Source organism: Myotis davidii, unplaced genomic scaffold (assembly GCF_000327345.1).
Source record: "Myotis davidii unplaced genomic scaffold, ASM32734v1 scaffold2414, whole genome shotgun sequence".
Lineage (NCBI taxonomy): Eukaryota > Metazoa > Chordata > Mammalia > Chiroptera > Vespertilionidae > Myotis > Myotis davidii.
In genome coordinates, this window is record NW_006285083.1 from 77,599 (window position 1) to 93,037 (window position 15,439).

A 15,439-nucleotide genomic window follows, 5' to 3' on the forward strand; every position below is an offset into this window, starting at 1 on the left:
GCCGGCTTGGAACGGGGCTCCCAGCCGCTCAGGGGGCCGGGCCCATTACTCCGCAGGCCTTCACTGGGCGCCGCTGTGCTCCTGGCCCTGGACTTGGTGCGATGAATGAGGAGACCGGCTCTTCTTTTCATGGCGCCGATGCCCACGGAGCCTTGTCCTATCCCATTGATCACTGCATTGCATGTGGAGTCTGGAAATTCATACATGTTACTCTTTCCACATACATCACCCTGTAACATCGACATGTCTGCGTGCAACATTCACATGGGACATTTCACGTGTGTTGTCCTATTAAAGAAGGTAACATTCTACCCTTTTACAGGAGAGGAAACCGAAGCCAGAGGATGACAATGACTTGCTCAGCATTGCAGCCCAGCGGGCAGTGGAGGCGGCAGGGGACAGTGGAGGCGGCGCAGTGGGCAGTGCAGCAGGCGCAGGGGGCAGTGGAGGCAGAACCTGAGAACAGCCAGGAGAAGGGGAGCTGTATAATGTCACATGACTCTCTCTTTTTTTCAAGGTGTGAGCCACACTCCCTGATGCTCACCTAGTCCCAGGAGATTGTGAGCCACAGGCTTATTTTTTTTCAGCCCTGTGTCCCTGGCTAAGATCTCAGTGCTGAGGCGGCAAACATCTGTCACACAAATGGCGATACAACCCTTCCCTTTCCCAGACACAGCTCACCGTCCCTCCCGGGAGCCCAGCAGGGAAGGCCAGGGTTTAACTGCACAGCATCTCCCACTGGCACAGGGAAGTGGCCTCGAGGCTGTAGCAGGAGCTGGCCCCTGTGACATCCCCACCAACGTTTCCCCCTCCCGCCCTCCTTACCCATCCCTTCTCAGCCTCCAGGGCCCCCATTAGCTTCTTTGACTAACATAGCCCATGAAAAGAAGCGATGAGCCGGGCAGGACAGGCAACGTCCCCATTGGCTGCCAGTCCTCTAGGGAGCCCCAGCGTCTGGCTGTAGCTGCTGGGCCCACCCAGGACCTGGACTATTTGGAAAATCAATGCTGGTTGAAACAAATTTTTAAAAATTGAAGACTGCTTTCATATTTAGAGTAACTGTTCCCTCATTTCTTCAAGTTCACACTTATTTTTTTCTAAGCATTAGAAGAAAAAACCCTTTTTAATGGAAATTTTCAGTCATTCTGTGGGAACCACACCAGGGTCCCTGGATAGTCAAGGCCAATGGGAGCACGGAGGCCTTGTTGTCAGTACACCAGGGTCTTCAAGGCCACTCTGAGCATGAGCCTCATCGGGGTGCCCAAGGCCAAGACACCATGAGCGGGTGCAAGGACACATGGTACGCTGTGCCCTTCTGTAACTCAAATGATTGATGTCACTGTTGGCAACTAACCTTCTTTGTCTCTGGAGTAATATACAGGCTACCGACCAGAAGCTGCTAGAGCAGTGATGGCGAACCTATGACACGCATGTCATAGGTGACACGCGAACTCATTTTTTTGGTTGATTTTTCTTTGTTAAATGGCATATAAATATCAAAAATATATGTCTTTGTTTTACTATGGTTGCAAATATCAAAAATTTCTATATGTGACACGGCACCAGAGTTAAGTTAGGGTTTTTCAAAATGCTGACACGCTGAGCTCAGAAGGTTCACCATTACTGTGCTAGAGAGAGCAGCCGAGCACAGCAGAGGCAAGAGAGCTCAGAGAAGAGAGGTGGTAGGCACAGAGAATGTAGCTCCTATGTGTGCAGCAGAGAGGAGAGCTGGGACGGAGCTGAGAGCTGGCACTGCCCGATGGGAGGCTAAGAGCTCACAGGGAGCTCAGATACAGCTGCCAGGTTACCCAGCCAATGTGCTGGGCAGGGAGACAGGAGAAGCTGCTGAGCCGGAGCTCAGGTGCTGCTACGATGTAAGGCGGTGAGTCTGGGGCAGCGTGCGGCTGCTCAGATGATAGCTGTGGGTACAGAGACTCTACTACTGTGCAGGAAAGATATGTGCTCACTAGCCGGTGTTTGGCTGCCTCTATGGGATGGCTGTGAGGACTGTTCTGTCTGATGGTGATGTGGCCACTGGCTTCTGCGATAAAGACTCATCCTTATACACCCACAGCCTCTCATGGCTTCTCTGTCTGAGACCCAGCGTCCTACGAGGTCCAGCCCAGGCAGGGGGGCTCAGACCCACCACCTGTGACTAGCGAGCAGAGGACAAAGGAGGAACTTCGAATAAGTTCCCAACAGTTAGAGTAGTGAGTAGGGTTTGAGCAGGACCTGCCCTGGCGCAGTCGGGAAGAATTGAGAGCACATGGACTCAGAGCAGCAGTGCTGAGCAGGCTTCTGCTGTCTCTGACACATCCCAAGTAGAGAGAATCTCATCCTCCCCTTAGTCAGCTTCAATAATGTGTGTGTGTGTGTGTGTGCGCGCGCGCGCGTGCGTGCACTAATCTCACTCAAGGATTTTTTTCCATTGATTTTTAGAGAGAGTGGAAGGCAGGAGGGAGAGAGAAACATCGGTGAGAGAGAGAGAGAGAGACTATTGATTAGTTGCCTCTCACACAAATCCCAACCAGGGCTGGGGATCGAACCTGCAACCCAGGTATGTGCCCTTTACCAGGAATCAAACCCAAGACCCTTCAGGGCATGGGCTGACATTCTAATCACTGAGCAACACTGGCCAGGGGAGCTTCAATAATTTTTTAACATTTTCCAGTCTTCTTTCATCTAATCATCACCCCCAACTTTAAAAAACAACAAACATTGGAGTATTTAAAGGAAAACACGAAGCTCTGCAGCACCTGAATTTTATTTTATCTATAATAATAAAAGCATAATATGCTAATTAGATCAGATGTCCTTCTGGACGACCTTCCAGATGAAGCCAGGGCTGTGAGGGAAGCCTGGGTCGCAGGTGCCAGAGGGAAGTCGGTGAGGGCAGCCGGGGGAAGGAAGGCCTACTCTTGCACAAATTTCCTGCATCAGGACTCTAGTTTTATTTATAACAGACAACAATGCCACCCTCACACCTAAGAGCACATATTTTTACATTTTATGTACATATATACTTATACCTGAACAAATCACATATCCATACATGCACGCAGTATAGTAGAATTTGTTCCTGTGAAACTTCCTGGGATAAATTTTAAAGAAAATGGTTAGAGCAAGACCAGAACCTGTGCTATTGCCTCTGAGGTCAGGAACATGTCTGCGTGCTGGGCAGCTCAGCTGCTTCTGTGAGTGTGGAAACTTAGGGAAGGAGAAGGCCTGTGGAGGATTCCTGGGTATCTTGTTCTTTAAGAACCTTCGATGTCCCTGCAAAAATCCTTGCATGAAGATGTGTGTTCCTCACATTGATGGGCAACATAACAGTGGGAGCGAGAGCAGATGCTGGAACCGTTTCTTGAGCTTAAATGCTGGCTTTGGTTTGTACTTGCTTTGGAACATCCGACAAGTTACAGCATTGTTCTGTGCCTTAACTTCCTCATCTGTAAAGTGGGGGTAATAATAGTTCCTGCCTACTTCATGGGGTTGTCTGGGTGTTATATGCGTTTTTACACGTGAAACTCTCAGAATAATGCCTGTCACATAATAAGTCCTCAGTAAACGTCACCACGATAAATGTCATCACCATTTTTGATGTGTCAGGCTGTGTGTGTGTGTGTGTGTGTTGAATGTGACTCAGCATACACACTCGGCCATTTGGAGCATCAGAGCTTATTAGGATCACATAGGTGTGTACATGTATAAGTGTATATGTGACGACACGCTATCTATGCTAATATCCTTCACATGTTCTGGTTAATTGGTTCTAATTAATATTCAGAGTTCTGACTATGCAGTTTGAAGCCAATGCCTGTGACTCAGGAGAGAGGGCGTGCAGGCTCCTCGCCTCCAGAATGCGCACTGCTGGTCCAGGCTCTGCACCGCACCCGCGGGAAGAAGTTCTGTTTCTCTTGTCTTTCTCTGGTTACGAGAGCCATCGCCTTGCCTGGAAGAGGCCCGGCACAGATGACCGCCTCAGAAGAGGGGCCATTGAGGGACTGACTGGGTGAATTGCTGGGAGTGGATCTTATTCAGCCAGAGATGCATTTGCAGGATTTCATGGCCTCATGACGCCCAGCAGCACCAGCCTCTGGCTGCAAAATCAGCCACTGCTTTGTTGACCACCAATAGGGTCCCTTAGGCCATCACCACCTCATTCTGGAAACTGGTCCCTTCAAAGCACCATCTCCCGCCCCGTTATTTTTGTGCCCTCCTCAGGGTCTCTCACGGGCACATGCCCGTCTCCACATGGCATCTCTCCGATCTCCTTGACCCCGGGAAACCTCATTGTCTGCCAAGAGATGCTGCCTCTGTGTGAGGGGGGCTGGCTCTCCTGGGTCTGGCAGTGGAGGGAAACATCCTGGAGGTGAGGATGCGTGAGGGACCCTCACCCCCAGGACCTGGTGCTCAGCGTGGGGACCACCGTCACGCTCGGTCCCTCCTGTAACACCAAGAACAGCAGCGGCCTCCAGCTGCGCCCCAGGCACAGAGCTGGAGGCGGGCTTTCCGTAGGCAGCTCCTGTCATCCTCCTGGAAACATGTCTTCGTTCCATGTACTTATGAGGAAAGTGAGGCCCAAAGTCACGCCTGGGCCGCCTGACTTTTATAGAATTAAGAAGTCGGAGCTCAGCCACAGGAAGAAGCACACCCTCTGGGCTGCGAACTCTGGGAGAGACAGCTCAGAAACTCTTTAAAAAATATTTTTTTATTGATTTCAGAGAGGAAGGAACAGGGAGAGAGATAGAATCATCAATGATGAGAGAGAATCATCGATCAGCTGCCTCCTGCATGCCCCACACTGGGGATCAAGCCCACAACCCGGGCGTGTGCCCCTACACCGGGAATCGAACTGTGACCTCCTGGTTCTCAGTCACATCTGCTGATGGTCCATGGGTCTAAAGTTCCATTCTTAGGGCCCAGGAGGGCTGAGCCCGCCACGCCTATCACCCTGTCCTCTAGCTCATCGTGAGGCCTGGCACTGTGCCAGTTTGTAGTCCTCTCTTAGTGTGCCTGAGCGAGCAGTCCGTGGCCTCACAATTCCTCGTGGCAGTGGGAGCAGCCTGGCCTGCCTCTCACAGGCGGGTCTCCTCCACACACTGTGTGCCCAGTGCTTGGTGCCATCCTCTCTTTGTCAGGGTGGCTCATGCTGGCAATTGAGCACGTCCCTTCTCCCCAGGGCAAGAGCTGCCACCATGCCCAGTTTTCAAGACTGGCTCTGCCTTGGTTCACATTTCTGGACTGGCCCCGCCGGCGTGGCTCAGTGGTTGAACGTCAACCTATGAACAAGGAGGTCACAGTTCGGTTCCCAGTCAGGGCACACGCCCGGGTTGTGGGCTTGATCCCCAGTGTGGGGCATGCAGGAGGCAGCTGATCGATGATTCTCTCTCATCATTGATGATTCTATCTCTCTCCCTGTCCCTTCCTCTCTGAAATCAATAAAAATATATTTTTAAAAGAGTTTCTGAGCTGTCTCTCCCAGAGTTCGCAGCCCAGAGGCCTTCATGACCACTGTCCCAGGGCCAGGAGCGCCCTCGGGTTCCCACGCCCATGCCAGGTCTCCTGGTTCCTGCCTGCTGGGCTCGGCTGAGGATAATTAGATTCCATTCCTCCCTGCAGGCGTGCTGCTGTCTGAGGAGTCCGCATGGCAATTTGGACAAAAATTTGCAACTACCCACAGAGTCAGACCTGGGGTGAAGGATGGATCCATCCACCAGAGGAGCCAGGAGGCCGGAGGCACTCAGCTGTGGACTGGGAAGTGGTCTCTGGAGTAACTAGCAGGAGCCTCAGCAGGAGCCAGAGGCGTGGCTGCCGGTACCTGGTATTTACCTTCACAAAGCGGGTGGTTGCAGGGAGCTGGGAGGCTGCTGTGCTCCCTGGGAGACAACCTGGGCCCATTGCCTCCTGACACTCTGCAGAGGACCATCTGTCCGTCAGGGTCCTGGCTCCCCAGAGCCCACCGGTCACTACTCCGGGGGCAGGGGCTGCAGGCCCGGCCAGGGGCCTGTCTGAGGAGTGCCCCAAACTCCTCAGAACTCAGGACCCCACACATGTACATCACCTGCTTGAATAAGATCCTGGGCAGATTCTTGAGGTTCTTAATGAGGGGCAACATGCAAAGACCTGTCCCCTTCCCAAAGGGCCATGGAGACCCGGAGCCGGCAGCCTCTCACCTCAGCAGATGGAGGCTTGGACTGACTGTGCTGTTGCCGGGCGCCATGTGGTGGCTGGGCCGCCGCCCCAGGACTTGTTGGGGCGGCAGGAATCTGGCAATGCCACTATCTTGCTCTGGCTGCTGAGTTGGTGGCAACACCCTCGCTCAGCACAGCTCTTCCTGGGGTGCTTGACAGAGCAGCTAAGGGTCCCTGACACTTCCTGGAAGAGCTGTACCCCGAGAACTGCCTGTGGAGAACCCATGGATGCCGCTTGCACTTGTCGAAGCCTGTCCCCACTGCTCATTTCATTCTCACACTGGACCTGAGTGAGGCCCATGGGACTCACTGTCTTCATTTCACAAACGAGGAAGAGGCTGAGCTTCTAGACAGTTACACGGGGGAAGAGAAGAGCCGGCTGGAAGCCAGGTCTCCCCAGATCTCAGCCCTGACACCTGCCCGCTCCCTTCACGGCTTCTGGGGGCAGCTCCTTCATGAGGGACATGAGGCTTTTCCTGTGGCCACTCGGACCCTCCACCCACCTCGGGCTCCAGCTTGAACACTTCTGGGTTCAGGGAAGCCCTGGCTGGGGCACCCACTCTCCCTCTTGCAAGGCCCTTTTTACACCCGTGTCCCTGGTTCCCATGGGCACAGGAGGGCCCCGCAGTCTCTGCCCAAACACTTTCGCCCCTCCCTTCCCCCACCTTCCCAGCAGCCCCAGCACAGCCTCGCAGTCAGCTGACTGTGTTCCCAGTGCATCTCTGCCCTTTCCCACACATTTGCTCTCCCTCAGCCAGCACTGGACCTCCTGTGTCTGCCCTGCTCTCAGCTGGAGCTTCAGGATCAGGTTCTGGATGGCCTTGTCACAGGTGGCCAGGCCCTGCTCCTCGGCTGACGATCCGGAGGCCCTAGGAGAACTACGGACTGTGGGGTCTGGGACTGGTGAGTAGGAGACAGGGAGCCGACTCCTTGTCGATTCCTGGCCTCTGCTGAACGGAGAGCAGCTGCCAAGCACCAGGGCAATGGGAAGTACTGCCCCATCACATCCAGAACCAGGGAAATCCCTTGCCCACAGTGTTATCCAGAGCCCTGAATATGGGGGTTACACCATCATACAAAACTGGGTGACCCTAAGGAGCAGGGGGGAGGGAAGGTGGGGGAGAGGGGCTCTGGGCTGCACTCTAAAAGTGCACCTTGTCAGTTCTACGCTTCTCAAACTGTTGCCTGAGCTCAGAGACCAGAGCTGACTGGATGGGGCTTCCCAAGGCGCTGGGTTTGGGTGACCCTTGAGGTTGCAGAGAGGTGAGTGAGCCAGAGACTGTGGGCACAGTCCAGGGTGTTGCCCCCGGGCCGGGTGCCACTCTGGGTAGAGGAGGGGGCACTGGGGCTTTGAGGGGTGGGGGGCTCCCCAGGCTGCCGTTGCAGTTCTCACTGGGGGGATCCTCTTTGAGAACGAACTTGGCTGCAGCCTTGGTCCTATTGCACTTCAGCCACTTGATGTGGGCAGCGTGGGGGGCAGGGCGGGGCCGCCTGCGAAGCACACGCCGCACTGGCAGGACCTTGTTGGACTTCTTATTGCGCCAGAAGGTGGCAGTGGACACAAGGGCGGTGATGGCCACAGTAATGGCCATGGCACCAGCCAGCATGCCAACAGCCTTCGCAGGGTCATCTCTGGTCTGCGTCAGGAAGGTGTCGATGGGGCTCCGGGGAAGTGTCTGAAAGAGACAGCCACCTCACTCAGTGGCCCCGGCTGGTCCCTGGAGGACAGAGTGGGGTCACGAGCTCCTGGAAGGCCAATGGTTTTGAGTTCACTGACACCAGGTCTCCCTTGAGAGTCTGATGAGCACTGTGGGTTTCGTCCCAGAAAAATGCACCCAAAGAACAACACACAATGCATGCAACTCACCAGGAAATGCGCCCCGAGGAAGCATGATTCAAACACCCTCTCTCAGATCTAGACATTCTCATTATCCGGACTCTGTTCCCCAAAGAGTAGGATATAATTTACCTTTGATTATGGGGGCCACACCTGCCTAAATGTGACAGGAGCGCCTAAAATAATGACTTTTTTTTCTGACACTGACCTGAGAACTATACATAATGATTTCACTTCTGCTTTCAACACCCATGACAAGGAGACATTATTCCCATTTTACAGAAAAGGAAGTGGAGGCCTGGCAAAGTTCAGAGTCACACCATTAGTGAGTATGGAAACTAGGACTTCAACCTGATCCAAAGCCGGTGTATTTGATGGCAAAGAAGCCGGCCCAGCATTGAGTCTTTTGGAGGAAGCTGGAGATGGTCTCTCCCTGGGTCATGTTGCAGCGAGGCCTGAGAGGCCCTCAAAGCCTTCCCCACCCGAGCTTCACACCCACCTCGGCGTCTGTGATGTCAATCCTGAGGACGGCCATGGTGCTGAAGGATGGGGAGCCGCGGTCCTTGGCTTGCACCTCCAGGGCCCACGTGCAGTCCCCGTTGTGTGTGATGCTGCGCAGGGCGTCCAGGGAGCGGATGGAGCTCTTGAGCCGGATCTCTCCTGTGCGTGCATCGATGTCAAACACGCTGGCCGGCTCCGCGTGCGTGATGGAGTAGTCCACCAGGTTGTTGGGCGCCTCTGCATCCAGGTCTGTGGCCTGAGCACAGGGAGAGGGACGGCTGGGCTTCCAGGACAATGCTGTGTCCCGTCTGAGCTGCTGGGTCACACGGGGCTTGCTGAGCTGATGGGACAGGTCCTGACCCACTGAGTGGCCTGGAGCCGGGAGAGAAATTGAGTGTGTGCCCCAGTGTGAGCCAGTGCCCTGCCAGGGCCCCCACCTGTGCCTGCCATATCACTCTCAGAGCTATTGGAAACAGGTGCTGTTGAAAAACAAAAGCTGGGATACAAGGTGGCAGGTCTGAGGACAGACTGTGAGGACGGGAGCTGAAGGCCGGGCTTGGGGTCAGAGGCCACACTTCTCCTCAGGGGAAGCCTGTACAGGGGGCAAAGCGTGGCTTTAAAACCTGCTGTGGGACTAGCACAGCCCCTGGAGGAGCCTTTGTTTGTTTGTTTTTAGACTGCACCCTTTGTTTGGTGGAGCCGCAATAACATCTGTTTCCCAGGGGTATTTCTGGGTTGAGGTGAGGGTAGGGACCTAGCAGGTACTTTAAAAACCCTCACCCAGAGCGAGAACTCAGTATATGATACCCGATATAATAAAGAGCTAATATGCAAATGGTCATCACACCCTCACATCATCACACCCTCACACCATCACACTGTAACAGCTCAGACACTCAACACTGGGGAGAGAGGAATGGGGACCAGCCAGGCACAAATGAGCCCATGAGAGAGGAATGGGGACCAGCCCGGCTGCGGCCCAGGAGAGGGCCAAAAACTGGGCACCTGAGGCTGCAGCCAGCACAGGAGAAGCTGGCCTGGGTCCTGGGTGCCTGTGGCCAGCCAGAGGGAGGGAGCCCAGGTCCTGGGTGCCTGCGACCAGCTGGAGGAGGGAATCCTGGGTGGGTCCCAGGTGCAGGGCAGGGCAGAGGTAGTTAGGGGCAATCAGGCCAGCAGGGGAGCAGCTGGGGGCAATCAGGCAGGCAGAGGTGGTTAGCGGTGATCAGGCAGGCAGCAGAGGGGTTAGGGGTGATCAGGAAGACAGGTAGGCGAGTGGTTAGGAGCCAGTGGTCCCTGATTGCCAGAGGCAGTTGGATATCCCCCGAAGGGTCCCGGATTGTAGAGGGTACAGGCTGGGCTGAGGGACCTCCCCTCCATGCATGAATTTCATGCACTGGGCCTCTAGTTTTAAAATAGATTCTTAGCCACACTGTCTCTTGCAGCTGCTAAACAGGGCTTTAGGGGCACTGAGCTGCCTGAAGCCCACCTTAATTCTCACAGGTGTCCCCAGCACCATCGTCTTCTCCTGGATGCTCTGTCCAAACTGGGGGGGGTGGTCATTGACATCCAGCAGCAAGACGGTCACCTTGGCCAGGCCATGCCTGCCCCCTGTGTCCTCTGCTCTTACATGGAAGCTGTACCTGGCTGTGGCCTCGGCATCCAGGCTGGCCCAGGGCTGCGTGCAGATGACCCCCGTGGAGGAGTGGACCTGAAAGCTGCCAGGCACAGAGAACAGGCAGGGTGTGCACAGGACATGCCTATGCACATGTGTGCACACATGTGAACACATGTGGACACACACATGGGCACATGGACACACACACAAACATGTGTGCCTGTGGCCATGCAGCTCCTCTAAGGCTCCCTATCCCTGCAGTCTCACTGAGGGAGGCAGTGGGTCCACCCACTATGCCACCACCATCCAACTGAAGGACCAAGTTGCAGACATGCCCCTCCTGCCACTGTCAGCTTCCCGGCCAGTTACTTGGAGGCTCCTGAGGGCAGGGCCTCAGCTCCTGGCCATCGGGGGCGCCTACCCTCTTCAGCCCCACACCTGGCCTCAGGTGTTGCTTCCCTCCACACCTTGCTGTGTGCTCACCTCCGAAACCAGGTCTTGGCCTTCCCCACTCCTGACTGTGGCACAGACCTGTCTGCCCTCAGCCCCCCAGGCCCTGCCCAAGGCCTTGCCTCAGGTTGGGTCTACGTACAGGTCTGCCCCGGGCCCGTAGATGGAATACGTGACTGCCCCCCAGGGGCCTGTGTCCAGATCCACAGCCTGGAAGAGAAAGCACTCCATGGCACCTGCCCCTTGTGTGGGCACATTGGCAGCTATGAGTTGTTTCAAGGGCAAAGTAGGGGGTGAGGTTTGCCCGGCTCTGGTGGAAACTGACAGAGGCTGCCCAGAGCCCAGGAGGTCTCCAGTGTGAGGTCCCAAAGGGCATAGATTTGCGAGGTGTGTACCCTCCTCCTCTTCGTCAGTGAGAGGGGAGGAGGTGGGCCCTGTGCCTGAGCTTGGGGCTCACACTCATGTCCCCTTGTAGTCCTGGGACTATAGCCCATCGTGAAGAAGGAAACCTGGAGGCTCCCTGAGGGCCGGAGGCCTGTCCAAGGGCAGGCTCTTGAGAACGGCAACTCAGGCTGCAGCCTGGGCCTGTTGGACTTCATAAGGTCCCCTTCCGGGAGTCCCACCCAGAACCCATCCTGGGCTAGTCCCCAACCCACCCTGACAGCCACCACGGTGGAGCCCCCTGGGGCGTCCTCGGGAACCCTGGCGACGTAGTGGGGAGAGGTGAACTGGGGGGCATTGTCATTGGAGTCCAGCAGCTGGACCACCACATCCGCGGTGGCACTGAACTTCTCGGCCGTGTCCACCTCAGTCGCCAGGAGCTGGGGAGGAAGAAAGGGAGGGATTGTCAGTGCTGATCCTCTTAGCCTGGCCCAGGCCCACCTGCCTCTTCTCAGTTCTGACTCTCGGCTGCTATTCCTGCCGCCACCTGCAGGGGGCACATGTAAAGCTTCCATCACTCCCCCACCAACTGGCATCACCAGCTTTCTTATAGTTCCCACTGGTATTTCTGCCAGTTTCTTTTGTTCCTCTAATTTGCATATCCCTTTTTAGTTCCAATTTTAAAATTTATTGTGCTTTATGTTATAATACTAGTAATATAATATTTGTTAGAGCAAATTCCTGCCTCATTCTTTCTTTCTGAGTTTTCCCACCTATCTATATATATAAAACCCTAATATGCAAATAGACCAAACTGTGGAACAACCGAACAACCAGTCACTATGACATGCGCTGACCACCAGGGGGCATGTGTGGAACATGGTGGGCATGTGCCGAACATGGTGGGCATCCGCAGCAGGCAGCAGAATGTGGAACATGGAAGGCGTCAGCCGTGGCGGGATGGTGGAACAGGTGAGCAGGGGGTACCAGATCAAGGCGGGGTCGCTGGTCACTGTCATCAGGGCCAGCTCTAGTGGTCACTGAAAATTCTTTGCTCCCACACACCACGGTCCCACCCGACGCTTGCACCTGCTGCTGCGGCGGCCCAGCTTGCACTCGCACCCACTGCCTGCGCCCAGCACTGGTCCCAATCACTCAGCAGCATCAGCGGGTGTGAATGGCATCTGCCAGCCCTGACCACCCCTGAGGGCTTCTCCACCTCCCCCTGCTCCCAAGGGGCAATTGGGGCTGGGCAGGGCCATGGAGAATGGGCCGAGACCCGCCCCTGTGCCCACCGCAGCCTCGAGGCACACAGTTCCTTTCAAAGTGCACGAATTCATGCATTGGGCCCCTAGTGTTTATATATATATTTATTTCTCCAGATGGTGTCAAGTCCCCTCACCACCTCTCTGAAGGAAATTGTAGATAAGACTTAATTGAGGTGGCATTGGATTCTTTATTAAGGAGAATTGGCATTTTTAACAGGGTTTTCTTCATCTGTTTGTTAAATTTTTACATTTTTGTCATTAGATGTGCCCTATTTCTTGTTATAGGAATTCCTAGAAAATTTTTCTGCTAGTTGTTCTTGTGAAAGAAAACCTTTATTCTATTGTTTCCATTGCCTTTTTTGTATGTAGGAAACTATTGAATTTTGTGTGTTAACTTTGTAGCCAATCATGTTAACAACTTTGCTGTGTCTCTGACTATTTTTCAATTCCTCTTATGTTTTTCTAAACAAATGATCATATCACCTAAAAAATGATAAAATTATCTTTTCCTTTCTAATGTTTATACCTCTTATTTCCCTTCTTTATCCAGGAACAATGTTATTCCAGGAATAGTGTTAAATAATAGTGGTTATAGCAGGCATCCATGTTTTGTTTCTGGCTTCATAGAATGCTTTTAGAATTCCACTTTTAAGAATGATGCTGGCTCGCCTAGCCGGCATGGCTCAGTGGTTGAGCGTTGGCCTATGAACCAGGAGGTCATGGTTCAATTCCCAGTCAGGGCACATGCCCAGATTGTGGACTCAATCCTCAGTGTGGGATGTGCAGGAGGCAGGCAATCAATGAATCTCACTCATCATTAATGTTTCTATCTCTCTCTCCTTCTTCCTTCCTGAAATCAATAAAAATATATTTTAAAAAAGAATGATGCCGGCCCTGAATGTCTATGTATAATTATAAGTAATTATAATAATTTAAATAATATCAACAAAGTATTTTTTATTTTTATTAATATATATTATTTACATGTTTATGTATAATAGGTGTTGTTTATGATTATAGTTTTAAATAATTGCAAATACAAAGGAGTATGTTTTATGTTTTGCTAAAGTTTTATCAGAATCGATGACAGATGTCAAATGTATATGAGAAGATGTATTGTGACAAGCAGTGTTTCTTTCTCCACCTATTTTTTTAAATGCATTTGTATTGATTTCAGAGAGGAAGGGAGAGGGATAGAAAGATAAAAATATCAATGGTGTGAGAGAATCATTGATTGGCTGCCTCCTGCATGCCCCCTTCTGGGGATCGAGCCCGCAACCCAGGCATGTGCTCTCGACCAGAATCAAACCCGGGATCCTCCAGTCCCCAGGCCGACGCTCTATCCACTGAGCCACATCAGCAGGGCTCTCCACCTAGTAACATGCACATCCCACTGCAGTCTCCCCTTGGCCCTCTGTGCAGGCCTGAGACTCGGAGAAGCTGTGTGGCCACAGGAGGAGGCTCTCTTGTCACCTTCTTCTCCCTCCCGAGTCAGCAGCCCAGGCAGAGGGACTGAGAGAGAGAGTAGGACGAGGAGGGGCAGGAGCCACAGGGGCCTCAGAAATGCACCCAGGGCTGCCTGCTCCGTGGGGTTGGCGCAGAGCCTCCCATACCTGGAAGGTTAACACTCTGAACTTCTCAAAGTCAATGGCGGCCGAGTTCTCTGCGAGGACTGTGACTTGGGCTTCCTTCAGGGCTGTCTGTGGGACCACGCGGAAGGCGTCCTCCAGCCCCACCAGCTGCAGGGCGAACTTGGCATTGGCGCCCTGGGCGGAGGTTTGGAGAGGAAACAAGGAAGGTGAATGAGAACAGAACTCACGCAGCAGCCCTGGGCCAGGAGCCGCCCGCCCTCGGCCTTGGAGGCAAGATTTCCTTCTTCCTGAAGGGGAGGCGACCTGTCTGGAGGGTTAATGGCTGTGAGGACCCCAAGGATCCGAGGCTGCACCCCGCACTGGCACAGGAGGCCAAGGCCACGCTCACAGACCCTGCCCGGCCAGGCAGACAGGCGTGCTTCTGCTTGACTTGACCTCTTTAACTGATCGTGAATGTCGAGCCAATCAGTCTTCCTTAGCCACTCCCACCGCTCTCTCGGTTACCCTCTCCCGTTCCATTCCCACGGGCCGTAAGCCCTGCGACAAGCAGCGAAGGCTGATGCAGACCCTGTTGGGGGCGCTGGCCCCATGTGATTCTCAGGAAGACAGGGTGGAGGGCAGGGCCACATACCTGGTCCAAATCTTTGACAGTGACCTTGAGGCCTCGCAGGATCTCCCCCGGGGGCGGGTGCTCGGACAGGGACAGCTCGAACCTGGTCTGGGGTCCACTCTCTCCGTAGAATGTAGGTGGGTGGTTGTTGAGGTCCACGAGCCTGATGGTGACGGGGACCGTGGCCTGGGCAGCGGGGCTCCCTGCAGCGCTGACCTCAGTCACCTGGGATGGGGACAGGTGTTCTGGTGCTGGGACAGGCTGACCCCGAGGTGGCTGCATGGCCCCACCTTGCGGCAGTCATCCCTCACTCTCTCCTTAGCTAGCGACTCACCAGCTGGTAGGGTGTGATGGGGGTGAGGAGATACCACTCAGTGACTAGATCACAAGAGGTTATAACAGAGTCTGCTGGCAGACTCTCCCAGCTGCTTCGGGGCAGCAGGCAGCTACAACGGAGAAGCCTGTGTCTCGGGAACTAAGGGCGACCTCTGCCAACAGCTAGAAAGCAGCAAATCTCTGAGCCCATCGGCCCACAAGGAAGGCAATCTGACCCAGAGCCATGTGAGCCCCAGGGGGCCCTCCTCTCTGAGCCTCCAGTGTGAGCAAGTCCGGGCTGGTGATTAGATGGCGGCCCAGGAGGCCTGGAGTTGAGGACCCACTAAGCTGAGCCTGGACTCCTGACCCAAAGAAGCTGTGATCAAGGAATATGTGTTTTTCAAAGCTTCTAGGTTTGTGATCATCTACACCAAGCATGTCAAACTCGTGGCCCGCGGGCTGCATGCGGCCCACAATAAATATTTTTGCGGCCCAGCCAATATAATAGTATGTAAGAAACATTTTAATAAAAATTTCAGCCCTAACTGGTTTGGCTCACTAGAGTGTTGGCCTGGGGACTGAAGGGTCCCAGGTTCGACTCTGGTCAAGGGCATGTACCTTGGTTGCGGGCACATCCCCAGTAGGGGGTGTGCAGGAGGCAGCTGATCGATGTTTCTCT

The 15,439-nt window shown here is 54.1% G+C and overlaps 1 protein-coding gene across 1 annotated transcript in view; it reads right to left on the reverse strand.

Annotated features, from left to right (window-relative positions):
• Window positions 1–5,391: 5,391 nt before the first annotated feature.
• CDHR1 (cadherin related family member 1) overlaps window positions 5,392–15,439 on the reverse strand; it is a gene marked incomplete at its 5' end in the record, with an annotated part of 23,420 nt that continues 13,372 nt past the window's right edge. Inside the window, 7 exons of the mRNA XM_015558664.1 lie at window positions 5,392–7,867; window positions 8,528–8,785; window positions 10,016–10,244; window positions 10,737–10,804; window positions 11,251–11,415; window positions 13,857–14,009; window positions 14,467–14,670. Of these exons, the coding sequence (XP_015414150.1) occupies window positions 7,334–7,867; window positions 8,528–8,785; window positions 10,016–10,244; window positions 10,737–10,804; window positions 11,251–11,415; window positions 13,857–14,009; window positions 14,467–14,670 (1,611 nt within the window). The remainder of the gene's footprint in view (window positions 7,868–8,527; window positions 8,786–10,015; window positions 10,245–10,736; window positions 10,805–11,250; window positions 11,416–13,856; window positions 14,010–14,466; window positions 14,671–15,439) is intronic.